This window comes from Corylus avellana, chromosome 10 (genome assembly GCF_965113065.1).
Source record: "Corylus avellana chromosome 10, dhCorAvel1.hap1.2, whole genome shotgun sequence".
Taxonomy (NCBI): Eukaryota; Viridiplantae; Streptophyta; class Magnoliopsida; order Fagales; family Betulaceae; genus Corylus; species Corylus avellana.
In genome coordinates this window covers 5,944,383-5,972,229 of record NC_142499.1, presented here as the reverse complement: position 1 = coordinate 5,972,229, position 27,847 = coordinate 5,944,383, and the positions used below count along the sequence as shown (strand labels likewise).

At 36.4% G+C, this 27,847-nt stretch overlaps 1 protein-coding gene across 1 annotated transcript; it reads right to left on the bottom strand.

Annotated features, from left to right (window-relative positions):
* Positions 1–203: 203 nt before the first annotated feature.
* LOC132191428 (RIBOSOMAL RNA PROCESSING 5) lies at positions 204–27,503 on the bottom strand. The gene is made up of 40 exons (XM_059606441.2): positions 27,104–27,503; positions 26,295–26,500; positions 25,337–25,477; positions 25,008–25,181; positions 24,047–24,146; positions 23,085–23,203; positions 22,865–22,987; positions 22,697–22,768; positions 21,968–22,060; positions 21,120–21,233; positions 20,896–21,018; positions 16,469–16,654; positions 16,192–16,266; positions 15,628–15,764; positions 14,072–14,206; positions 13,629–13,774; positions 13,472–13,537; positions 11,882–11,988; positions 11,676–11,756; positions 11,498–11,572; positions 11,293–11,394; positions 9,619–9,787; positions 9,383–9,531; positions 9,171–9,254; positions 8,970–9,070; positions 8,401–8,554; positions 8,128–8,202; positions 7,878–8,022; positions 6,034–6,664; positions 5,353–5,413; positions 4,558–4,703; positions 4,282–4,465; positions 3,811–3,909; positions 3,126–3,511; positions 2,842–3,018; positions 1,606–1,702; positions 1,357–1,512; positions 1,050–1,280; positions 879–962; positions 204–774 (listed from the first exon to the last, which is right to left on the bottom strand). Exons 1-40 carry the CDS (start codon positions 27,288–27,290, stop codon positions 667–669), a joined length of 5,799 nt encoding a protein of 1,932 aa, XP_059462424.2. The 5' UTR covers positions 27,291–27,503; the 3' UTR covers positions 204–666.
* Positions 27,504–27,847: the final 344 nt, after the last annotated feature.

Below are 27,847 nucleotides of genomic sequence, written 5' to 3'. Positions count from 1 at the left end.
ATGATAATATATCATTTAAAATTTTTTAATGACATGGCAATATATATACTATTAGGTCGGTGAAATCTAATCTAGACCATAAAATAGTAAATTTTCATTTCACTTAAAATGAAAAGGATCCTGATCTGTAACAACACAGTACGATTAATGTTGCAATCATAGTTCAATGCCAAAAAGAACAGTTTCTAATTGCTTAGGGGGGAGAAAGAAACAACAGTTTGTAATTATGAATTCAAGTAAATAAATATTCAACATCAAGGCCGAAACAGCAGATTATAAAGCGAGGCAACCAAAAATGGATGGCATATCACATGAAACTAGAAATCCACCAATAAAATTGGACAGTTATTAACTTGTTTATACATCAAAATGGGCATTATTGAAACTAACTGACCCGCTAAATGCCTGCTTTTCTACAAAAAAAGGGTGAATGTCTGGGATCTACCCGGCCGTTATGGATGAAGCTTTGAAGGTTTTTGAAAAATTAATCCGTTAATACCTTTGGACTGTACATGGCAAACAACTGGCCTTCTGTTTGGGATTCAGGAGGCATGTGATGCAAAGAAGTCTGCACAATGGTTTGCCTCTCTAATCCCTACGACTATGGCGAATTTCGCAATCACATTGCCACGTGCTGGATCAAAGTTGAATTTGGAATCACAAAAATCAAGCCAGTGTGGTCTCAACGTATTCCATTGCCTTCCTTTTTACTGACTCGATTCTTTCTTCATCGCCAAGAGACTTCTCATAGTCAAGATACCTTTTGAATAAGAACTGCAAATCCAGACAATATGAAACCACCCATATAAGAAGTACAGAAGAGCACAAGGCAAAAAGATTATTTTAGAAGGAAGGATAGTATAATAAGTTGTACATACTTTCATCTTTTTAGGTGGGAGGCTCAAACTGATTGCCCTCTCAAACAGTGCACGAATTATATCCACTTCTCCAAGTCGAATCTCCTGACAAGTTTGACGCAAGAATGTAAGCTGAGACAGCAGCAAAATGACAAAAGATAACAAACATCGTGTGGCAAAAAGGAATTTTACTTGATCAAGATAAACACTCCACAAGTCTGTTCTCTTTGGGTACTCTCGCAGAATTCCTTCAAACATGGATCGTCCTCTATCAGGAACCCCACATTTGAATTCAAGAATAGCTGTCTGTGAGATGAACTTGATGTGCTTATGGCGTGGAAGGCTTAATAAAGCACGATTTACAACAGGCTGAACCGCATCCTGCTGCTGGTTCAAGATCCTTTGAACTCGTCTTAACCAAATCTGAAATTCAATACAACATACAAATTAAATATTTTGAGGAAGGAAAGAAAACAATTGTAGGAAATAAATATGGTACCTTGCAAGAATGCTTGAACTTCTTGGTCATTTTGTCAAGAAGCTCGTCAATTAATTTATGTTGCTCTGTCCTCTCATACATTCCCAGAAGTGCAACATGGACCTTTTTGGGATCGTTATACTGCAAAGCTCTTTGGAATACTTTCACAACAGCCTCCTGAAGAGAAAACTAAATTAACAAAACTCCCAATTCGAGGTACAGTGACAATGAAAGCAAGAAAAAGAAAAATTGTTGTCTTCTATCTAGTACCTCTGGAGGATTTCCATATTCATTTTCCAAATTAAAATAAGCCACCCAAACATTAAGCTTCTCCTTCTCTTCTCGGAAGCTTATTGTTTGCAAAGCCCTTCCAAAAGCAAAGAGAAACAACATAGTTAACGCATCTGTAAAACACATTTATGGGAAACACAATATCCTACCATGCGCTTCTAGAAAAAGCTACTATTATCAATCATATATATTGTACTTATTCAACATGGAAAACACAAGTGTCACCCTTCCTTTCCCCTTGAGGAGAGGGGGAAGGTGGAGGGAAGGGGAAAAAAAGAGAAAAAAGAAAAGAAAGAATTGAATAGCCACTCCTATCAAAAGAGCAAAACCAAATAACTAAATGACCTCTAATCATTTACGGTTAGCGCCAAGAAAAGTATAAAGAGAGATAATTTGTTTGATTACACACCCAAAAGAACTGTTATCAAAGCAAAATTTGGCTATTATGCAATAACAAAAACTAATTACTTTTCTAAGTGAACTTTGCTAATTTTCTTGGGAGAAATTCTGTTTGCCTATGCTTGACATTCTAGCAGTGATGCTTTAAGAGAGTTTCTTGCATCATTTTCCATCTTAGATCAACTTTATCGCAAAGAAAAAGATATTAAAAAAAAAAAATCGCTTCTTTTTTTTTTTTTTTTTTTTTTTTTTTTTTTCGTTTATAAGTTGTACATGTACCAAGTGGGGTTTGAACCCATGACTTCATCCTTCATCCCAAGAAAGTAACAATTAAGCTAGAGCTCATTGGCAAGCAATCTTGAAAATCAAAAAGCAAAAAGACTAACCAAATAGAATCTTTAAGTATTCAAACAAGTATCTAGGAAGCAGTGCCTATAAAGGAAAACTAGTTAGTGGCTATGGTGCAAATTTTACCAGATGTTATGTTTTTTGTTATAAACGTGACTAGTTCATCCAGAACTCATGAAAAAGTGGGTCCATATGCTTCCTTTTAATTATATACACAGGCTGATTCCAATTAAAACCAGCAAGGATCAACTAATTTCATCTGGTCATGTGGCAGACATTACAATATTGCAACCGGACAACTAGCATGAGACAACTTGAAAAGGGGTCGGTCCAGGTTCAACCTGTGGGAGAGGAGGGTCTTGGGTGGAGGCATCTCTAACGAGTTTCAAAGGGATTGCATATAAGGGATGAGGCCGGCATCTAAATTTGAAAAGCAAAGGGCAACAAGCAAAATAGCTCAAAGAATACCTTTCAGCAATAGAACGGGCTTTCTCGACATCAGCCATAGAAAGTGCGAAAGCCATGTACTTTATCCAAACAAAGCTGCTATTAGGAGAGCTTCTAACCAGCTTCTCAAATTCATCAGCAGTTCTTGGTATATCATTCTCCAGTAGTCTATCCTCAGCAGCCCTAATTTCTTTCTCCCTGCACAGGGTAGTTTCCCAGTTAACATGATTAAAACATGAAAAGTATAGAACTAGCCATTGAAAAAAATGGACCAAGAACTGGACAAGTGTGAGAATTGAATCAACCTTTCTTCCTTCACTTTTTTCTTTGCCTGTCTTGTGTTCCTTTCATGTATGGTGTCTGCCTCATCAATACGCTCTTGATCTTGACTGACTAAATTACCCATATCAGGCAGATCTATGTCATCGAGACTGACCTCAAGTGGAGGAATGGAAGCCCTTGATTCAGCCTGTGCAAGAACTGGGAACCCTTCTTTTTCACCTTCAATATCCATATTTTGGACTCCAAGCAAACTGCTACTTGGAAATGAAACCAACGTAGTGTCATCACTAAAACCATTTCCTCTCTTGGCTTCATCAGGCTGCTGTTTTGAGGGTAGTCGAATATCAACATCACTCCCAATATAAGAATCTTTCATTCCAAGAGATATTCGGCGTCTTTGTTCATCCACCTGATAAACAGGTGAAAATACAGAAGAAAATCAATGCAAGTAATAAAACCATAACAGGATCTTGGTGAAATTAGCTTATCCTTCGATTGCATGATTTGGCAGAGTAAGACTATGCCAGATATATAAACAGACCATCCATCAAGTTCTAAAATGAGGTTGAACAACCCGCTGACTGCATATCAAAAAATGCAGCCATAATATGATCTAAAGATGATCTGAAGTATCATATCTTTTTTTAATGAATACATAAAATTTAAAACGCCAGAGGAAGTGTAACTCCAACAATTCTTCATTAATACCTTTAATATCTTCGCTGTCACTCTCTCCCCTGCTCTGTATTTAGTTTCGATGTTGTCAATATGATGATCTGAAAGCTCTGACACATGGCATAGACCCACCTAGGCAAATAAGAGGACATGCATAAACACTTAGTCACAATGCATAAATGATAATACAAGGTAAAACCATCGACTTAAAACTGCATAATTTTTAAGTAAAAAAACAAAAATAAACAGTAAAACATACAAGCACTTCTGTATAGATTAAAATTAATGAGCTTCATGCACCATCCAACTAAAAACATTGTGATAAGAAAAGATAGGTTGGCTGTTAGCATCAATTTGGGAAGTAAATTTCCTGCGCGGACATTGCCCATCTTAAGCCCAAAAAAATTGACTCAATTGCCACATATAGCATGTTTCAAAATAGCTTTAAGGAAAAGGGTACTACTATTCAAATCCCCAACTTTAAGTGAATAACTTATTACTTACCAAGTTCGAGTCGTCAATTGTGATAAACAAACCATATGATTCTATCCGCTTAATCCTGCCAGAAATAATATCTCCAATGTGCAGGGCTCTCAAATCATTAATTTCAGATTTTGGTGCACTGCTTGCACTCGATGTCTTCAAGGTAACTTCTACTCGCTTTGATAAAGGCTCCACAGACAACACCCTGCACTCAATCCTCTTAGTATATTGCTGCGTCTATTCCCACCTCTACATATCACTTTAACCAACAAGTGAAAAGATGAACAAAGGACTTACCTGCCGATTAGAAGTTTTCCAATAGGGAAATCTTTTTCGGGGTTGTCAACAAATCCGTCAGATAAATTTGAGAGAAGAACCTTGGCATCGATCTTCCGGGAAAGCAAAATGAAACATCCTTTTGATGTAACATTCTTAACATAGCCCTTTAGATTCAGAAAACAAAGTACGACCAAGTAAGCTGTTAATAAGCATAGATCCCAGAAATATACAACAAATATTGCCACCCATTACCACACATTAGACAACCTAAGTTTACCATCGTTAAACTGAGCATTAGACATATAACTCCAATTGTTATTGCTTAAATTTAAACCAGGAACAAGTTGAAAATGCATCAAATATTAAATTATTGGATTATGAATTATATATAATTCCAGAAAACCAGGTAAAGCATTTATTGATAATAGAAAAGAATTATTAAAAAAAAAAAAAAAAAAAAAAGAGGAAAGAAATGAGGAAGTGCATGTTGAATAGTACATAGGGAAGGTAACACCCCCCGCCCCGCCCCCCCATCCACCCCCAAAAAAAAAAAAATTTAAAACAAAAACAAAAACCGCCATCAGAATATCCCAGTGGAAAAACAAAACTGCTGCTTTGAATATGGTAGTATGCCATTAATTAGTCTAATTATTATATTTTACAACACAAACAATTCACCGAAAAATGAGGCTGTAAGTACCTGCAATCTCTCATTTGAAGTATTAAGTAAATAAAAAAGACTACAAGAGAAGACAAAGTAAAGGCAACTACATTCAGGAAAGCTTAAGATGAGAATACAAAAATATCCAGTACCTGTACAACAACATTAGGCTGAAGTTCCTCAATCGTTTCAACATGTTTGCAAGGAGGATGCCTGTAGATCATAAAACACTACTGCGTTAAAAATAAAAATAATATATATATATAATACAGAAGAGTAAGACGAGAACCTTTTTGAATATCATGAAACAAGTGCAAGAATACAAAACACTTCGAGCTCTAATAACTCTCAAATGTAAGGAAAAAAGAAAAGAAATTAAACACAAACCCACTTGAATCAATAATGAATAGAATAAGCTGGTTGTCATTTGATGAATGATTTTTGTTTCTTTAATTACATTGCTCATAATAACTATATCCTTGTTTACTTTACTACTTTTCGTTATCAAGCAAGGAGAAAAGCAGTAAACATGCCAGATAAACATTTAAAAAAAATGGTCCACATTAAAAAGTGCTAAGGCTTTTAATAGAGCTTAATAACAAGATCAGCAAGAAAGTTCTTCATAATGATTAATCTATCCAACCTGTCCACAACAATTTTCATGCATGTTTATAAGGCTCGTACTTCTCCATTACTATATGCATATTTTCTGGAGAGACATTACAGCAGATCATTCATAAACTCTGTCCTAGAAAGTTACTAATGAAGAGACAAAATAATAATAATATAAACAGGTAATTTTGATACGATGCAAGTTAGTAATCCCCACATACCCGCCAATTTCTGCAGACGATTGACTAACCATGCCATCTAAAGAAGAACGTAACGACAATTCAACATGAGTGGTGCCCCTGACAGTGCGGCTGACTTCCAACACCTTGCACCTGACAAATTGCCCCTCATGATATCCGGATAATGGGTCAGGCACCCATGAGTCTGTAAGTTCCATAAAATGAACCCTACCATATAGTTGAGGACCAATTTGCACGAGCAATCCACCAACACCTGGAAGTATTTTGGATATTCTCCCACCCACAATATCTCCTTCATGAATATGAGCTGTGACCTCACTCAAATGATCATCCATCTTTAAATCTTTGCCATCAATATTTCCATTAGAGACAGCAAATGATGAATTAAGAACCAACCGTAATAGATTTTTCTCTCTGTTAATACTTAAAATGTGACCAGAAACACCTTCTCCTAAATGAAAGCGCTTTGAAAATTCCCCTAGTTCACTAGGTTCACATGAACTGTCAAGAATAAACAGCTGAGCTCTCACATCTCGAGATATTGTTAACCAGACCCAATCACTGTCTACTTTATACACGTAACCTGTGACATGTTGTCCAGTTGAAAAATCAACATCGTCGGTCATAAGCTTGTCCCCTATATCCAATAATCCTGTATTCAAATTGCAACTTAGATCTCATAGGTGATAAACTTTAATGGACGTGGACGCAAAGGTAAAACATTTTGCAAATACAGATGATAAAACTAGTAATTCAAAGCACATGACAGATAAATAAGCAAGCACAAGAGGAACAGTCCTGAAAGATTAATTTGAACGTGCAGATACATATATCTTTGGAGGTAATTTCCATGAAGCTAATAAAGGTACGATATGTCTGAGTTAAGATGCCAAAATCATTTCCTTTAACCACAGGAAATTATAGTAGTATCAGCGACTAAAAAGAAGAGAATGGGAAGTGTTTGTAATGGAATTAAAACATTGAGTCAAAAAGAAGATTAGGCAAGCCCTCAAGCATACAACCATTTAGCAAGTTATAGCAGCAGGACGTCAACATTTCAATTCTAGCATATTAACAAAACTTTATAGAGGGAGGGTGATTGTGGTGGTCAATGGTTTCTTAATAGGGAAAAATGTAGAAGAAAAATATTGACCAAAATACAATTTGGAGGATATATAAGAGGACTACAGTCAAGCTCAATAGCTTTACTGAGCTGAAAATGTTGGCACAAATCAAAAATAATTTATGCCCCAGATGCAACGAACATAGTTATGATGATAATTACAATGAGGTAAACTTGAAGTGACACTGGAAATTACTTTGTTCAAGAGAATTCCATGTAACCAAGGCTGCATTTATTCTGGCGTAAAACATTTTATTGGAAAATAATTCAGAATAAAAACATTTTCTAGGAAATCACAATTTTTTTACTACTTGGTTGAAAGCCTAAAAATGATGCAGAAAATGTTTGCTCCTATTGCAAATCATTACCCACCATTGCACCCAAAACAAAAACCGGAAAGAGATTGGAACCGCTGCATCTCAAAACCAAACAATTCTAAAAAACACCAAACTTTCACCTGCGATCAAACCCAAAATAACCCAAAACCAGAAACCACCACAAACATACAACCCAATCACAACAAAACTGCACCATTTACCATACCCACACTTTACCATCAACACAGACCACACAAAACCATCACAAATACATCCCCTTGACACCAGCAGTCCAAAACCTAAACACTGGGAAATGCAGAAAATGATTTCCAAAAAAGTTCTAAACCAAAACAAACACAGCCCAAGATACTAATAGGTTTAAAACAGACCACCAAAAGGGAATTTAAGTATATCTTTTTTTTTACCAGTAAGCATTTTAGGTTTCAAGGACAGTTCCCATTGGTAGATTTTTTTATCCGATTGCTTAGCTTTTGCAACAATCCTTGCAGTCACTATTTGCCCAATCCGTAAGTTACCAAATGGATCTTCCAAACCATTAATGTCATTCACCTGCCCACAGAACAAATAAAAATTGTATGATAAACAAATTACAAAAAAATATATATATATATCACACAAATGGTTATAACATATGCCTAAGTTATTCAAAAATACCTCTGTTATATGAACTCTTCCACGAAAACCGACTCCAAATTTCAATTTTAGTTCAAGAGGCTTAATTTCAGTAATCTGAAAAGCAATAACAAGAAATAAAGTAAGGAAAAAGTATCCTAAACCAGTGTACACACACATATGCATAAGCATGCCTCTAAACAAACCAAACACTAAACACAAAAGAAAGCCAGAACCCCTCATGGTTCTATCCAGTTGTGAATCTTTAATATCAGAACATGATTAGAATAGTACAAAGTACTCTAAACTATCTACCTCAGCCTGAACCAAAGACCCCACTTTGTAGCTAGACTTCTTTTTGGCTCTTTTTGAACTGGATGTATCGGTGGCTTCACTCATTGAATTAAGAAGCAAAAACAACCTCCCTGGTGTTGAAGGGCTTGGAAGAGCCATGACAGTGGCAATGACACTGCATCAAGCAATCAATTTCAAGTTGCATAATTAAATTCTAAAGCGTCAATAATAAGCAATTAGACTAGTTTCTTTTATTTCTTGATGAGTAATAATCAGCAACTGCACATATACTTATGCACAAAGGAAGAATGCATTTTTAAAATTCGAAAAGCAACCAACAAAACTTGCGCAAAAACTGACCAGAAGCACCAGAAAACTTATAAATTATAGAATAATGCACACTTTTAAGGCCAGTTGTCCTCTCAAGAAACATGAAGTGACTAAAATTTTGAGGAAAGAAATTAATATAGAGGGTACTATCAACCTCAAAAAAGTTTTGGAAGAGACTCTGAACAATTGCAATGGCCCTACGGGATGAAAAACCAAAAGAATATAGCTTTAAAGGAGTACCCATCAAAATTAGTGTTCACCTTTGTCCAGTCAGAAATTGTTTCTGGGGGAACTTTTGAGTATTATAGTCAGATATCGATGCATATCCTATAGCATAGTTACATTCTGGCACTGAAAGGACCTGCAACAGGGATAATGAAATTCTGAAACATAGGAGATTAAGAATGTATATGAATTATAACACCAATCTATTAACATAAACAATAACGTCAAATACTTGCCAAGTAATTCTCTTTCACAATTTCCACAATTGCATTTACTGTTTGATGCACTTCCAAGTCCTTGGATGTTTCTTTTTTGCGTTTCTGAAACCATAATGTAACAACAGAGGTAATAACATAAAAACATCATACATTAAAAAGAAGTAACACCTACATGACACCACACAGTCAAAGTGGTTAAGTGCACCTAGATAAAGAGCATAGAATTTAACCTTCTTATGAGATTTGCTTTTTAAACTTTCTCCTCTGGATTCATCCAAAAACTCTGGCTTTAGAGATAGATCAACAAGGCGTTCTGATGATGCAACATCAAGAACTACAGCTCGAACAAGCGAGCCAGATTCTGCAATGGTTCTGCCTACTGCAAGGATTACATTGCAACGGTAACTGAAAGCTAGAAGGCAACAATAATCAACCAAATAACCAAAATATAAGGTGAAGAACTTACACTGATAGTGTGTAATAAAACCAAAAACATCATGATACTTCTCAAAGCTGACAACAACTCCAATATCCTTTGTCTCCTCAATTTTTCCCTCGATGACACTACCAATGCTAAATCTTTCAACCCAATGTAACTCAGATCCTCCGGAGTCCAACGATTGCAACTTAGCAATCTGATTAGAAAGAAGACAGCCAATGGTTAGAAAATATTTGAAAATCTAGCAGATCTCTCTAAGATAGTAGCCAATCGCATAAATATGATTACATGAGATTAGAGGTTAATTATGATCTCAAAAAGTAATTATATCATAAAACTATAAGATATAATATAGCACATAAGCAACTGGTAAAAAAAAAAATCAAAATATAGAAGTAAAAAACACAATGATATTGACACAATGAAAGACAGCTTGGACTCGTGTATTGCAAATAAATACTATAGTAAGAATGAAAGGAAGCATAAGCTGAGGAGAACAGCAGCACAGTATCTACGACCAGAACCGTCGAACGTCAAACCACCAATCTTGTTACCACCGAATGATCCAAAGTAAACACTTGCACCACAAGTTAGACACGTTGTTGAGAAAGCCTCATCAAGTGGGACAACAGACAATACTACATGGCTTAAATCTAAGGTAATAGTATGAGTACACAAGACCAACAGTGCAGCCGACAGGTTGTCCCATAATTAGGTCAAACAAAAATGCCAACAAAAATTACTGAGAAACCACCAAATAGATAAACCACAAGCGGAACTTAAAATCTCTGTACTGTTGAACTCTGCAGAGCCCAAATTCTCAAGGCTGCACCAGAATGAAGAACTCTATGGCATAACCATTTGATAACAATTAATCTCTTACAACTTAGAAATGACTGAGAAAGTTAGGAAAACATTACCACAAAAATACCAAAACCAACAAATTACCCAATAAAAGAGGCCCATGTAGGAGATTTAAAAGAAAGGGCAAAGCCTAGTACCTAATATTTAGGGAAGCTATGTAAATCAAGTTTCAATATGTTATTTTAGGTTCATATTCTCGTGTGATTTGAGCGTTAACTCATTAACCCTCATCAGCTTCCTCCCATTCTTGCAACACCGTGCAACTCAACCCATCAATCCATTAATAAGTATGCCTACAACACTGCAATATTAACATCAAAATAAGTGGAAAACGTTACTGTTTGTACTGACATAGATGCATAGTCCACATATGAAGACATAGATTTGGGTCAAACTGTATATATTTATGTAATCTTCCATAAAACCTAACAGAAATAAAATAAATCTACCAATTTAATGGAAAAAACAAACAAACAAACAAACAAATTTAAATTTTTTTAAAAAAAATATATTCAAATTGTCACCCCTATTGCCATGAATTTGACGTAATCAAGGCCAAACGCTAAAATTTAGTATCTACATTAGCGCATGTCATTTTCCGGTTACTGCGTTTTCACATGAAAGAAACAATTTTCCATACCTCTAACCACCCTCTACACTTCACTTATAAAATAAGGGGAAAGCGGGGAAGGGGAGAGAGGGAATAAAGAGACATGCACCAAAAGTCATTTTGTGATGCAGCTAAATACACATTTAGATAGTAAATACATAGAAGCACAAAGATTAACAGATGATCATAAAAATCAAATTTTTAATAAGATGCCAATAATGTTTTACCTTCTCCTCCAGAAGAAAGTACTCTTGAATGAAGGATGCATCCGTCGAATGGCAAGATGACTCCTTCAAAGAGACTGTTATTCTACCTGTGTCATTACTGACCTGAAAGAGAAAGGGCGGAGGGGGACGAGTGTGTTAAACCAGACTACATAACTGTTTCAAAAATCATAATTGCAGAAGCTTCAGTCTCAAGTAGTTCACCAACATCGAGAATATTACTGCGAACAGATTGTCCAATGTAAAAGGACTCCGAAAGTTCAACTCTTTGGTCATCTGTTGCCTACAGAGAAGAAAACAAAATTTTATCGCACAAAAATTGTATAAACATATATCAGATTCAAATATACCAGGATTGTATGGACAGAAAAATGAAAAATTAGAACCTTGTGTCTAGGGGAGAAACCGGTCAAACGCCCAAGAAAGCGGACAAAGCAACCCGTCTCAATTAAATTACAAATGTACCCCTGGTTTGCACAAATAAAATTATTATCACTGCAATTTGAAAGCATATAAATACAAATTGAAAATGTGCTTCCCGCAAACAAAAAGTGTAGCAACAAATCATATAAGTAGAGAACTAACAACTCACATGGACTACTGAGTTAGGATGAATCTGACTGAGATTCAAAGGAAGCTGCTGAGCTGAATTGATCAGAGAATGTTTTGCAGAGAGTACCAAATGGTTGCCCTCAATATCTATAATGATGCAAGAACAAGTTTCAAAATCATATCCAATTAATAATGTTAAAGATAATAAAGCTTCCATTTAGCACTAAGAGAATTACAGCAGAATCAACAACAAAGCATTCACTTGGAGGAAAAGAGACGGAAAGCAAACATCAAAAAGCATGAAAGCCACATCTTTGTCAACAAACGTTTTCACAAGATACATGATGATGACTCAAATCCTAAATAAAATGTTAAGTAAAACTTTTGATATGACTGATACATAAAACCCAGGCTAAAAGAAAAGGCAAAATATAAGAAAACGGCAATGACAAGCTAGGCCTTAATATATCAGCAGCTTAGGAAAATCCAAACAACAGAATAATGGCAACACTTCAAGAAGCAAAAAATAGAGTTGCTTCTCCCTTTACCGTGTATGCTAAGACTTGGTCCAACAGAAAGGACTATAGGGATTTGATACTTTTACATTGATCCGGACCTTTTGAAGTGAAAGGAACACAATTATTCTTGAAAATAGCAAGCCATCAACAAATTGGGGTTTTTGAGGAGGTCCCAATTCACATTGCTCAATGGATTAGCAACTGAGGAAGTATTTTAAGAGGTTGCTTTATTTACATCTTGAAAACTTGTTCACTTTCATTTTAGTTTTTTTCCCTTTAGTTCTTTTCTATTTTATGGCCCACAAAAATTGTATATCCAATTTACAATATTGGGTGCAGAGTATACGGTAATAAGGAGGAAAGCATTTGACTATCTAGCAAGACTTGCAAGAGAGTCCAAAAGAATGTCTCAAACTAAAGTTTTATAGACAAATCCCTTCTACTTATGTTTTTTTTTTTTATATATAAGTAATCAAAATATCATTAAAAGTATAAGGTGCACCCACGTACACAAGAAGGGAAAACACCTAGCTGGCTAGGAGAAACAAATCCCTTCTATTTATGTGTGTCAGCCTTAGCCTTAAATATGCCAAAGGGAAACATAGTTGTGTCAAGCTCCTGATCTAATAGGAGTAAAAGTAAGATGGGTACGATGGGTAACACAACTGGTCAGCAGAGTAAAAGCTTTACAAGACAATTTTATCCTCTACAAACTTCTCAATAGGCGCCACCATCTACCTGTACATCACATACACGCACAAAACCCCAACACAGCAGCAGTGTCTATCAAACTATTAGAAAGGAAAAGGAAATATAAATTATTGATTTTCATTAAAAATGAAATGAAATGAAAGATGTTGGCAGTTAATTAAGGACAAGAAAGTGAATTGCTAAGGAGAGGAGTGCTGAAAGTAGCGAGAGAGGAGAAAAAGGTGGTCAACAACAATTTAGGTATTTTTTTTTTATTTGAATACTCTTGTCTCACCCACAATAACGCCAAAAATTGAATTATCTCTCTTTTTTTTCTTCTAACATAGCTCTATTTCTTACCCAAAAATAAGCAAATAAAAACCACATTTTAAAAGAGAGCATGGCCAAAGATTGGAGAATACCTAGTACCAGCAGTTGATCAAACTCATATCCAGCCTTCAAGACTGACTTCATCATAGTAGCATGCCCTGAATAAAAAGAGACTCAAATCAGGAAATTCCAATAAATAAAAAAGTGCAGTCACAAAAAATCCTTATCAAGCCCAATAAACTTCTATACCGTGGTGATCTGCCAAGTGTTCAGTTGAAATTGTACCCTCCAAGTAACCTTTTGCATTTACATAGACTACAACACCATGGGTGGTTACTCTGTCAACAACTCCAGAAACAAGGCTACCTAACTTTACCATATCCTCTTCAGAAACCCTGCCATTTGAATTCTCAAATTAAATAGAATAAATTATGAATGAAATTTACGATAACCATTTTTTCTTGCAGAGTACAGATAAGGACTCTATTACAATAACTTGATAACATTACCTCCCAAACTTCACAATGGTCAAACCATCTGAGCCACAATTCATTGGAAATATTATCTAAAATGAACTTTCAGGGTCTTTTTCCAAGTGTGGATAAAAGTTTCGTATTTTACTTTCATATTGAAGTTCACAGGCAGGAAATATAAAGGCAAAAACCAACATCAGAGAGTGTGGGGAAGCAAACCTTGTAGGCTTTATTATGAAACTAAGGTTGATCCTCCTCGAAGCAGGGACTGAACTCGTTATCCTACACTTGACAACTTGTCCAACATGGTAATTTGTACTTGGGTCACATCCAGGTTCTAATCCGAGTTCAGATCTGGTTTAGAATGGGACAAGATGAGTAATCAAAATATCATTAAAAAGTAAGCAAATTAGAACTCAGGTTTACATAGATGATGTTTTAATATTTTCTGAATCAATAGATCATTAAAAAAGGCAAAAGACGCAACTCAGGTATACAAAAAGTATACAAGAGGAACACCTAACTAAAAAGAAAAGAAAAGGTCGATAAAATCATGAAAAGCAAGCAAGTCAGGAAAAGTTTAAAGCAGCTACACAGTGGAAAAGAGTATTGAAGGACTTTAAACCCACCACTGTCAACCATTAAGTATCCTTCCAAACTACCAATTTAGAATTAACTCTTAATCCAGTAAAATGACATCATTTATCCGCAACAAAGCATAAACTATGGGACAACCGCGTCTTAAATCAGTCTAATAAACTCATCCATAACCAATAGCACAGCATTGATCAGCCCCTGCCTGTTTGAATTGTAAAACAAACAAAAAGTAAAAGGAATATCCAAAGTGGCCTTGGCAGCAACAACAACAACTGCCACAGCGAGGGTGGCTGGAGGGGAGCTCCGGTCCTTCTGCTAAAGACTCATTGTTGATCATTGATGTAAAACCTATTATAATAAGAAACTCACTTGTGATTTCTCCCCTAGTCCTTAATCTAGCCACTGTTCTATCATACATATCCTTAATGGCATTGATACACTTCAGAGGATCCCTTCTAAACTTCAAAAGAGGAAGAAAACAAAAAACCACCAAGGAAAGCAAACTTTAAAGGTTCTTAAAGATACCAAATACTAAGCCAAAATTGACTAGGAATTTAATGATCTAACAATAATCCCAATGCACATTCCTACTGCATTCAGCCTGCTCTAGTTCCATAAGCAATCCGTTGTGGATAACTGATCCTAGATGACAAAAATGGTCACCTTTAAGTATCTCTGGCTAATGGCCATAATTAGGTAAATGATCCTAGATACCGGAAATGGTCATCTTTATGTATCGTCCAGCCATAGTTATGGTAATTGATCATAGACACCAGAAATGGTCACCTTGGGCATCATCTGGCTAATAGTCAAATTTGCAGCTCTTTTGGCTATCAATTTTCATAATATTCTCACTTTTTTCCTAATTTTCTAACATAACATTTCTTATATTCTAACTTCTTTTTTCTTTTTCCTTTTTTTTCTTTTGGGACTATTTCAGCATTCATCGCTATTTTACCAGAAAACAAGATCGGAACATCTTAAAGGAGAAAATCAATAACCAAGAGAGAGAGAGAGAGAGAGAGAGCAGAAAATATGTATATAGATTACAACGAAGTACCATCAGAAAGAAAAATTGACATTGCATTAGTACATCATTTACATATCAATAACAATGATCAAGCGAAGTCAAATATAGCAAGTTACTAAAACTGTTATCTAGATGACCAGAGACTAGCCTGGGAGCAAATCCTTGAACTCCATTGTAAAATCGTACAAAGCATCCATGTGTCTCAATCTTTGTGATCCATCCATGTGTTACTAAACCATCAGTAGCATCAGCGTATGAACTAAGAATTCCAAGTTTCGATTTCACCTGTAAAAGCATCAGCAAGCAATTTCTGAATCAGAAAAAAAAAAAAAAAAAAAAAACTTAAATAGATTCTTTGAAGACAAGGGGAACTGCTATATGGTTTAAAATCCCAAGGTGTGATTTCAAACCAAGAATATATGATAAAGTGGATTGTAATGAGTAACAATTCCACGTGATCAAGCTTAAAGAAATTAACAACTAAAAGCTATAATCAAAGAATGTGACATCTACTATCAGAATATAGAACATGTAACAGATTTTGTTAAACTAAATCTTGGATAAGCAGAAACTGGGGATTAAAGAGAATGGACATAGATAAGCATTGTGTAAGAGTGCTAATGCAAAATGATTGTTATCGAAATTACAAGTTATTGGCTCATTAAGAAAAAAAAATACTAGTCATGGGAGATTCAGAAAAAAGAGAACGTACAAGTGTTTTCTTGTTTGTAACAGTTATTCTCTTCAATTTGCAACCAAGCACACGGAATACCAGCTCAGCCCCAACCTGCAAAGTCATACGTACAAAAGGAGTCAATAGCCTCAAAATAAATCAGTTTAATAAAAGGAACCCAAAAAAAAAAAAAAAAAAAAAAAAAAAAACATAATAAGATGAATCATCCTTGCCCTATCATAGTCCACCAGGAATACAGTAAACATAAACCAAAAATGGAACTAGTTCAAAAAGCATAAGCTGCTAGGACATTGACCTTAAATTTTTTGCCAGGCTTTGCAACTTCAAATTCAGACATATGCTGGACAGGACACTTTGCCTTCAGACCACCAGGAAATTGCACAATAGCACCAAAGTTGTCAACAGCTATAATTTTAGCCCTCACAACCATCCCAGGCTTGACATCCTCGTGGGTGAATACAGGGTCTTCAAAAGCCCCAGCCTGCTTGAAAGAAAAAGTGTCAAAAAAAAATTAGACCTACAAATGCTCTCAAATCGTTAGGGCAAATCTTCATTTTGTGCAATCATTAACTGAAGGTTAATGAAGCCATAAAACATCAAAAAAAAAACATACATGGAAAAGGAGAAATGTTAAAGCCCTCATTACACAATTAATTATTAAGAAAAAAAAAATCCTCGTTACAAATAAGGACTGCAAAATTGAGAACAATTCAATATCTTCCACATTGTCAAGAACGATTAGGAGTTAGTTGCTAAAAGGAAAAGAAAGCCATTGAGCTCCTAGAAAGACATTAAACAAGGTATATCGAATGACATCTAACATTACAAAGCTCCCGGTATATTCAGTAGGCAATAGAAAATTATTCACTTCCCATAAATATCAACTATTTCATTAATGCAATATATACCAAAGTAAAGATCAAGCACATAAACCTTTTAAATCACTTAGAGAGCCTAAAAAGTCACATCTAATTTACCTTAAATGAGGTTGTGGTGAAACATAGGAATGAGATTATGCTTTATCACTTACACCTTGTTAAATCATCAATTGTTCTAAAAGCTTAAACTCATTAGAAATGGTGAATTTAATCATTAATTTTCTAACACTCCCTTTCATGTGTAGTATTTAACACGTGAAATATTTAACTGAAATTAGGGATAAACTATAAAGTCATTGTTTAAATTCAAAATCCCTACTTTGATACCATATTAAATCACCAATTATCCAAAAATTAAGTTGATATAAAAATGTGAATTTTTAATATTCTAACACTCCTTTTATTTTTTAATAAGTAAATTGTATATATCAAAAAAAGAGCGCAATGCGCCTCTAAGTACACAAGAGAATATACATAGGTAGCCCAAAATAAACCCAAACAACAAACCCCAAAAGAAACCCAACCCAACTAGAACCACAACCAAACGAAACCAAAAAAAGAACCCCAAAAAACCCAGAGACTGAAGCCCACAAACCCACCACCAGCCCTAAAAAAATACTAAACCCCTAATGCACCTCAAGAGGAAAGGAGAATGCATTTTTGGTCCCAACACAACCCCGACGGCGATAGTACCGCTTCGGAGAAAGTCTCTCTCTAGCCTCATAGTTGATGGAGCATTCTAAATTCTTGATTTCCCGCTTCCCTTTTGCCTTAGAGGTAAAGGGCTCCCGCTCCTCTTCAATATTCGAAAAGAGATTCAAAAGACTTTTCTCATCACCTCCTTCACCATTAGTCAGTCCCACACTGGAGGCTAAATTCACCGCATCTATAACCACCTCCGAATAGTTCCCCACCCCTTTCTTGGAGGGTTCCGCTACAACCTCGGCAAACAGCTCCTTGTTCTTCTGCAACTGCTTAGCAAGCTTCTCCTTCACCCTCCGGGCATACCCTATTTGAGAATTGGAAACAGAGGAATAAATCGGAGCACCACTCTCTGACATTCGAGGAAAAGGTTCGCTTATTCTCAAACCCAGCTCAGCCGCGTGCTTTTCTGAAATAGAACAGGTCTGTGAATCTTCGACTACAACCTTAGAGCCCTTTACCGACGAAGGCAGAGAGGAAGAAGAAACAATTCTAGACCCTAAAAACCCCCGACGTAGCAACCCTTTCGCCGGAGCAGTCTTAATGGGTTCAACCTCCTTCGCCGGAACAGCACCAGCTCCCACCGGAGGAGCAAAGACCACCACCTGAGACAAAGGAGAGACATGGGTACTCACCGGAGTCAACAGCCAGTTCTAGGTATTCTCCGGCAACAGAGCAGCCTTCGTCGAAAATACAGGGACCGTCGCCGTTTCATGAGACACAAACCCCGACGCACAAACCTGTTGAGTTGACTCCAGATGCACCTCCGCCAACGACAGCCCCACCAACGCAAGCTCGGAATCATCGCTGGAAACCCCAGCGAGACCACCGGCGACCGGCGCAAATACCTCAGATACGCACACCTCCCTACGATCGGCCGGAAAATTAAACTCTCCCGGCGAGGCAGATCCACACTGTCAAGACTTACGCAAACTCTTAACACAACGCTTCATACCCCTGCGCCAACCTGTCTTGAAATACCCAGCGAGTTTGGGCTTAAGGAAAGACCCAAACTCGCGGCCTTGTAAGCTTTCTAAGAAAGCAGAGAAAAGCCATTGTTTTCTCCTAAAAGGTAATACACCCAGCCCATCTAAAAGTCCTTTAACTAACCCAGCTAGGACCCGGCCCAAAACAGAACGTAAAAGACCTAGCAACGTCTTCTTCTTCTTCTTCGTATGATCCGCCGCCGAGATAGAACATGTGACAGGATTAGCAGGATCCGGCGACTCCAACTCCAAACAATTCACCATCACCCGCAACTCATACTCACCGTACCCGGGCTCGAAAGAGTCCTTCACCGGGAAAAGATCAATGAGTTGCGAAGATCTTACCCTCCTCCCAACGAAAGGCTCCTCAGAACCAACCGCCAGTCGAAGAACCTCCGCAAAGGAGCGCCTAGGGTGACATCCAGAGATGGATTCTCCCAAACCAAGCTTGAGCTGCGTCCCTGGAACAGGGTGCGCAGGGGCTGGTGGACCCAACAACCTCCGCAACTCATTTGCAAACCGACGACATCCCCTCCCTCCATGGCCCACAGGTAGCCAAATGATTCCTTTACGACCTCCCTCAGCAAAGACGGCCACCTCCAGGAAACTACCTGCCTTATTAACACCCCCATGCACCATCAAAGCCTTATCGCCCTCGCGGTATGACTTGGCAATATCAACCTTCAATAGAGATTGACTCGCCTCCTCGACCATATCCACCAACCATGAAGCACAAGGTTGGCTCACGAAAATTACCCCTACGAACCCTTTTCTCTTTTCCTCCAAACGAAGATTAGGACACCCTTCCTTCGATGACAGGCAAAAGGATTTCGCTTCTATGGAGAAGCGCCGTTCCATTGAGGCTCACCAGAGCCTAGCGCACAGCGCCGCCGCTAGGGCAGAAAAACTATCTTGCTAACCCTTTCGTATAGGATACTTTGTCAATATCAAATCTAGAATGCAAGGCAGTTTAATTCCATCTCTAATATTCTAACACTCCTAAACATGGAAAAAATGGTCATAAGTTAGAATCTTCACAATTGTAGCCTATATTACCTAGAAACCTTTTTTTATACAAGTAATGTATATTCATTCAAAGCGCAGAGGGGCATAACCCTAATACACAGATAGTATACAAGAAAATCTCTAAATCATAGAAAAAGAAGAATATAATTCCAAAACCTAAAAAACAATTAGAAAAAGGCAAACTATTCCATGCCACTCTCCATATATATACAAGGATTGTAGCATCATCTTCTTCATTTCTAGCAATCCATTCCCACGAACTTCAAAGCTCCTTACGTTTCGCTCTCTCCAAAGACACCACATTAAACACAAAGGAGCCAGCCTCCATATGTTCAAAGCATTATAGTTTCCCAATTGTCCCCTCCAACTTCCAAACAAATTGCTCACCCTTCAATTCATAACCCAAGAAACACCAAACAACATAAGAAGCACACTCCACAACTATGTTGCAACCTCACAATGAAGGAGCAAATGATTTAGAGACTCCCCACATTTCTTACACATACAGCATCACTCCACCGAAATAACATTCATCTTTCGTAAATTATCTTATAAGTTAAGATTTTCCATAAAGCAGTCGTCCACACAAAAGAACGCCACTCTTGACACCTAGAAACCTTATGATCCATATAAGATTTTTTGGGCTCAACTCGATCAATATGGAGGACATTTGATCTCACAAAAGGTTAAGTCAAGCTCATGAGCAACATGGCTGAGTTCAAAATAGTTCAAACGTGAACAAAAAGAGATAAAGATTTGAGAGTCTAGTTCTCATCTTCGACAGTTTCACTTATGCATCTCTATTTTATTTCAGTTCAAAAAGTCAATGTACATGAGAAAAGATAACTTCACTGAAAGCTGATGTCACTATATCCTACTTTCAATTAAATACAAAATTAGTTTTCCTTTTGTATATTCTCCTTCAACTTTGGCAAAGGCTTCTTTGTTAAAGGTGCCTGGACATCATGCTTTGAGATTGGCTTGTGTGAAAAATAGGCAGACAAGCCAGGCCATTAGCTAAGTTGAGACAAAACAGGCTCAACTCATTTGCAGCCCAACTATTAGCGCAATATGGTCATCATATTATATAAATCTCGTACAAAAAAGTAAAGTTGAAGTACAAGGACAACCTTCAAAATCCCTGTAGCAAGCCCCTCCAAGTGCCTAAACCCTAGAACTCGAACACGAACATGACTACCTTCCTTAAACGTTTTTTCAAGCTTTCGGACTTCCTCTTCAGCCACATCAGATATCTGTAGCCAACATAAATTGAAAATTACCATCAAGACAATGAAATTGAATAATTAGAACAACCTAAACAAATTATGCCAAAAAAAATGATGAATTTACATACGCTAACATATGCCGGAGTTGACATTGGAGTAGATGGTATTTCAAGCAGTAGGCCCAATCCTTTATCAACCCTGACTACTCTTGAGTTGTCATATTTATCTCCAACCTTAACATGCTGCATATCAAAATCCAAAAGTGTTAGTCTAGCACGAATTATGCCCCTTTACCAAATTAAAAAAAAAAAAAAAAAAAAAAAGAGTACCCAAATAGAATATTCATGTCACTTCGCAAGAGAAGAGATGATGCAAGTGGGAGAAAGGAGGTGACTTAGACAAGAACTTGTAAGAAAAGCAAGTCCACTCTTTAAAGCAGGGTCAGCCCAGTTAAGCAAAATGATGGATGCATACTATCATGAAATTACTTAAAACAAAGCTCTAGTAGAATCTGGATATCATCTTATCAGTCACAAGTATAACATGGGTTGACCAGAGGCACAGTTTTACATCAACAAACAGATATAACATGGGTTGACCAGAGGCATAATTTTCCATCAACAACACTAAATCATTATTAAATGCATTTAATTGGTTTGAAAGCCAAACTTCAACTAATGCAAACTAAGGATGCAGCAGAAGAAGCCTATGAACAGAATTTGTAGCGAAACCCCTCTCATATCTATCCTGCCAAGAGCCAAATCAAAAACCCAACAACATGCACACTACCTGAGCTTCATTAAATTGTGGTCAGGTTCAGCTAATGTTCTACCTACTCTAAAATAGACAAATCACATTCAATTCCAAAAAAATAAAAAATAAAAATTATAGGATTACAGGATCAGAGAAATCCATCTCACAGACTGATATATCCATTAGGCAAACTTAGGAGTATCACAAATGTGTAATAACTTACTGAAGGAATAGCCTTGTTATGAACAAGATGTGCATTCAGGGTCAATCCAATAGCTCTAGTTGAGGGATCAATAAATAATATCCGAGCATTAACCTAAACCAAAAGAACAGATAGTTTCGTTAGTAAGAAGCAAGAACTCAAAGATGCAGAAGAAAAAAAAATTATATATATATATAGTGTCAGTACAGAGATAGTTGGCCATATGTCATATTTATGGAAACATGTTTGGTATAAACCACAAACTTAGATAGCAAATAAAACTGCACAATCATTACGTTAACAGATTATGCACGCAACCAAGATTTGCAATAATGCAAAACAACCAACGACCATGGAACCATGGCACATCAAAAACTATTTCACCCAAAAAAAAAAAAAACAGAGAGAGAAAGAGAAAGAGCTTTGCGCCAAATTTGTCGCAGAGAATGCAAACGGTTTCATAAATTTTCACATCTCGCAAATCTTTAAACGACTAAAACTCAATCTATTAGCAAGTTTCAATTTTCACACATTTCACACGAGTTACAAAACTAAAACTCAATCTATTAGCAAGTTCCAATTTTCACACACATGTTACAAAGCTCAGCAACATATAAAGATAGCTCCTTAAGCGTATGGAGCCGACTTGCCGCTGAAAAACAGCAATCAAGAGCATTGAGCATAAAGCTTTTATAATTAGTGCAGTGGAAGAGCACCAAGATCAATAAAAGAGTAAGTTCAGGCAGTTACCTTCTTGTTTTGATTGTATTCATCCTTCCAATTTGTAGTCGGGTAACTATTTTCCAAATGAAATATATCAACCTGTAAAATTGAAATGGAAAAAAAAATGCAATCAATAACAAAATAATAATTCTAGTAATATCATAATAGAAGCATGACAAGAGCTAGCAAGCTTACAGTTCCAGTAAAGTATGTAAGGAATGATAACATAACACCATTTTCAAGAATTGACTGTACACGAGCATTGACCATCATGCCTGGAACAAGAAGATCAATCGAAATTCCCTTAGGATCCTTGGTCTGTAGACAGTGCAACACAAAAATGTTTCATTAGAAAGAAACAGTGGAAGAGAAAGGCAAAATCAAAATGACAATTCCATGTAAGGCAAGGGCATACCACACATTTGGACACTGTATCCGGGTCACAGTTCAGATTCACAACTTGACGAAGTTTGTCAATTCTTCCAACAACCCCTTGCAGAAGTTGCCCAATTTTCACTTCAATCTCCCCGCTTACTGGAAAGATCATAAATGAAGTGGGCAAGATGAAGAAACAGAAAGGGACTTATAAAAAAAAAATAAGAAAGAAACAGAAAGGGTTTACTAAATAAATCAGCAGAATTAGAAACTACATCAACATAAGATTTTGGACCCTATGTCCAATGGCAAATTGGTTGCAAGTTGCAGCATAAGTGAGCATGACACAAAAAGGTGTTTTTCTTGTATGAATGTAGCAAACCACGGAACGACCTAGATAGCAAATTTTAAGCACACACAACTACTTCAGAGCCTAACAATTAAATAGTCCATGGTCCAACAAAGAGAACTCCCAAAACCAACCACCAACAGAAACGTATACATAACATGATGACCATCAAACCATTGGTTTTTTACAGAAGTAAAGGCATTGGCATGCTGAGTTAGCTGATGGGAATAACCAGAATATATATATATGAAAGATCAATGAACCTCTAAGTATTCACCCCCAAGATAATCAAACTGAATAACTGGAATACACATAAAAGCCAATAACTGAGCTCTTTCGAACAGCCAACTGGACACCTAAATGATCAACCGTGGACTCAAGAAATGTCAATTATCTTTGGTCAGTATGCAAGCATTGAATTCTAGACTAAGCCTAAAACCTATAGATCTGGTTAGTTGAAAATTATGTCAGATATGGGGTATCAAGGACATCTAATGTGAAACATTCTCTTATTAATTTACCAGTCTTACTAGACAGAAAAGACCAGAAAAGAAACAAAAAGAGAGTTAATTCATTCGTTCAATTATGCAAGAAGACATTAAAGATTAATTTGTACATGGTGAAACTAACAAGAAACACTATAGTTTACTTACCAGCTTGGTTGTTTTTTAACAAGAACCCTGTGAACGAAGGCAATCCAAAATGAAGAATGTAGCCATGGTCTTGAATACTTTTAACATATGCAGTAAGCACCTGTAGTTATACAGTCAGAAAGAGATTCTAAGTTCGCTATAGCATATCCAAAATTATCCGGGCAAGTGATACTTATAAGGCCTTACAAAGAGGAAGCTGAAATTTTTTTCTTATATAAGCAAGCTGAAAAAATGATCATTGCAGGAGATGGGAGATAGATCATCATAAACCACATAATAATAAGACTAGGCAAAAACAATGAAATATATAAAACTCTACTGTACAAGATAACATTATCTTCTTGTAAGGCATCAGTTTTTTTATAAGTAATAGACAAATATCATTAAAAGCGTAAAGGTTCCCCTAAGTACACAAGAAATATACAAGAGGAAGCACCTAGCTAGATTGAGCAAAAAGAACAAGGAAATTACTACAACTAACAAATGTTGATTTTCTTTGCTAGTATATTTTGCATTACTCATAAGTACTGCTAAATAAATCTTCGAAGTGACATTTATAGTAATCATGGTAAGCACCGATACAAATATGAGGTATCAGGCATGCTTATAACTTTAAGGAAATTTTAAATACATTCAAATCTCTTCTCATTTATGCCTATATATATATATATATATATATATATATATATATATATATATATACAAAAAATAAAGCCGCGCACACAAGAGAAAAAGAAATATGTAATTCCTATCAACAATAGGACATGGGATAGTAATTCTCAAATGCAATGCCTTCAAAGTAGTGGGACTAGAGAAAGAAATAAGAGAATAAATACACAAATAGCCTTTCCTCACTCTACAATTCATGTGAAAATTAAGTAGTGCTCAATGCAACAGAAGAGAAAAAGAAATATGAATATCTGATCACATTCATTATTTATACACATCTGAGCAGGCATACCATCCCTTCTTGAACAGCATCCAAAGTGAAACCCTTGTGTAATAAAGAAAGACGCAAAGAAAGCCAGATCTTGTGTTTCCCTTTCTCTTTTTTATCATCATCTAGCCGCAACACGACGCAAGAAACAAGCTGCCCAACATGGAATCGGCTAGGAAGGATATTACTTTCAATGTCCTGGTAAGAGTAAAGATGAATATGCTAACATTGCATAAATAAACATGAAAAAATTATCTCCGCACAAACCACAAAGCATAGCAATGAAAAATTAATTAAGGAAACAATAGCAATTTGTATGGGTAATTGCAGGAAGGAAAAAAATCTTGTACTACCGTAATTTCACTTTTCACATCAGGATCAAAAGCATCAGGCATACGAACTAATCCACGTAGACCCCCAGGCAGACCAATTACAAGGTCCTTCTCATTTACTTCAGCAATGACTCCCCAAAGCTTCATTCCAGGAGATATATTCTGAAAATACATAGGAGAACTAGAAGTTTAAGTACATTTACAATTTCAAAACAACAGAAGATTACCCTACTATAGAAGATATCAAGAGAAGAAAGGAGAGAAAGAAACAAACCATAAAAGTAGATGCAAATTATAAAAATAAATAAATTAAAAATTTAAAAAAAAAAAATTTCTCTTCTAGAAGCTAGAGATGCTATATTTCCACTTTTTGAGGAAACGTGACAGGAGACTCAAATCAGAACTGAAATTCAGCAGCAGCATGAGGGGGAGAAAAGCATAAGAAATTCAACATAAAAAGACTAAGTACTAAAGATTCTGATATGTCATAGAGCACAATCAAACTCAGGAGTGTATCTGAAAGAAAGTCATGAAAAATGTTCAAAGCCACATCTGTTGACAGAAGATACAGCCTAATAAACAAGTAATCAAACAACATTACAGGATTCGACAGCCAACAGCACAAATGGGGGATTCTAAGAGCTTAAACAATGAAGATGACAATGAGAATGATAGTCACTGAAACAGGTATCACTAAGATCAAAGAGGCATAGATACAAATGAAATGTACATTGTAGAAACAAAGTTTTAATGGGGCACTTAAGAGAAGCAATGAATATATGCCCTTCAGAGAAACCAGGTGATCTCATTATAATCGAATTTACCAACGCCCTTATCTTAAATTGGTTTCCACTTGCATGAAGAAGCTCGGTGATTTATATATATATATATAGAGAGAGAGAAACAATCTGTGTGTAAAAGCAGGCTCAAAAATGTGTGTGTTTGTGTGTAACAATTGTGTATATTTTCGTTTCAGTACCTTGAAAGTGATCTTATTTGCGTATCTAGGTAATTTTCCCGTGATGCCTTCACCAAAAAGTGAACCCAAGTCGTCCTCCCTTGCCTGAGTCTTCTTCTGCGTCTTTTTCCTCTTCTTCTTCTGATCCCACTGCTCGGCGTCAAACTCCGCATCAACTTCAGCATGGATTTCATCGCGTTCATGTCGGCTCAGAGAACTTCCTCCACCTGAATATTAGAGATAACTCATTGAAACAAATAGAGCACACATAAATCAAAGCCAAATAACAGTGAAAAATTATAAATGAGTAAGAAAAAATTATAAATGTACGAGCAAATGAATGCAAAAACCGTAAAGGTTGACACGGCAAATGCAAGCATATCTACTCGCATCAGTACCCAGAAGCACTGACAACAATTTCGGCAACGAAAAGGACTGAATGCGCTACAAGCATATGCGCAAGCGCATCAGTGACGCTCACTGATTGCCTTCTTCAACTTAAAACCTTCCCACAAAACACCCAACATACAAACCAGCAAAGAACATGACCCAAGAAAGTTAAAACCCCAAAAATTAAAGAAAGATCTTTCAAAATTAATCAAAACTGCCATTTTTATTCGTCTTCGAAATCAACACTGATACGAACAAAAAATAACGACACATTCAAGACCACGTTTTCTTTTCTTTCCTCATTTTCCAGGCGACCAAACGGAAAGTATAAAAGTTTTAGAAAATTCGAACCACGGCACATTCAAGACCACATTTTCTTTTCTTTTCCTCATTTTCCAGGCGACCAAACGGAAAGTACAAAAGTTTTAAAAAATTCGAACCTCTGGGGAAGTCAGGGACTTCATCTTCGAGTTGCAGGGATAGGGCTTCGGGCTTCAGAACGGCGGCGTTTGAACCCTTGGTTGTTTTGAAGGATTGCTTGGAAGCTTTGTTGAACTTGGGGCCATCCCTACTAAACTTATCTTTCTTCTTCTTCTGGTCATCCTTAGATATCTTCTTCCCTCCCATCTTTCAGCAAATTCGAACAACCCTTTCGTGTATAGATGATGAACTTAGGGACTGCGGCGTAGAGAGAAAGAGAGAGTCTACTTGCTGTTCATTCCTTTTACGCCTATCTTCCGTTCAGGAACAATATAACGCCGATTGTGTTCACGTAAAAGTCCCCTTGTCTTGTATATATGCACGCAGGCCGTGTTCTCTGCTAGGAGCTTGGCTATGGGTTTAGAAAAGGTTCAAGAAGAATAAAAGGAAGTACCGTTAGGGTTTTGTGGGTTTAACAATTTTTTTTTTCTTTTTTTTGTTAAGAACATTTTATTTTTGAGATAAATGATAAATTAGTTTATAGTCATGGGTTTAGCCAAAATAGCTTAAACAAAATGCTCCACATTTTTTTTTTTTTTTTAAACAAACCAAAATCCATTAAAGCATAAGAAAGTTAGAGGAAAGACACATAAAGCTAAAAAGCTTATACATATAAACCAAATCTAAACAAACTACAAACTCCTCAAAGCAAGTGAAGATGGAAGTCATCTGTGAATGCAGCCAGAGAAAACTATTGTCGCAGC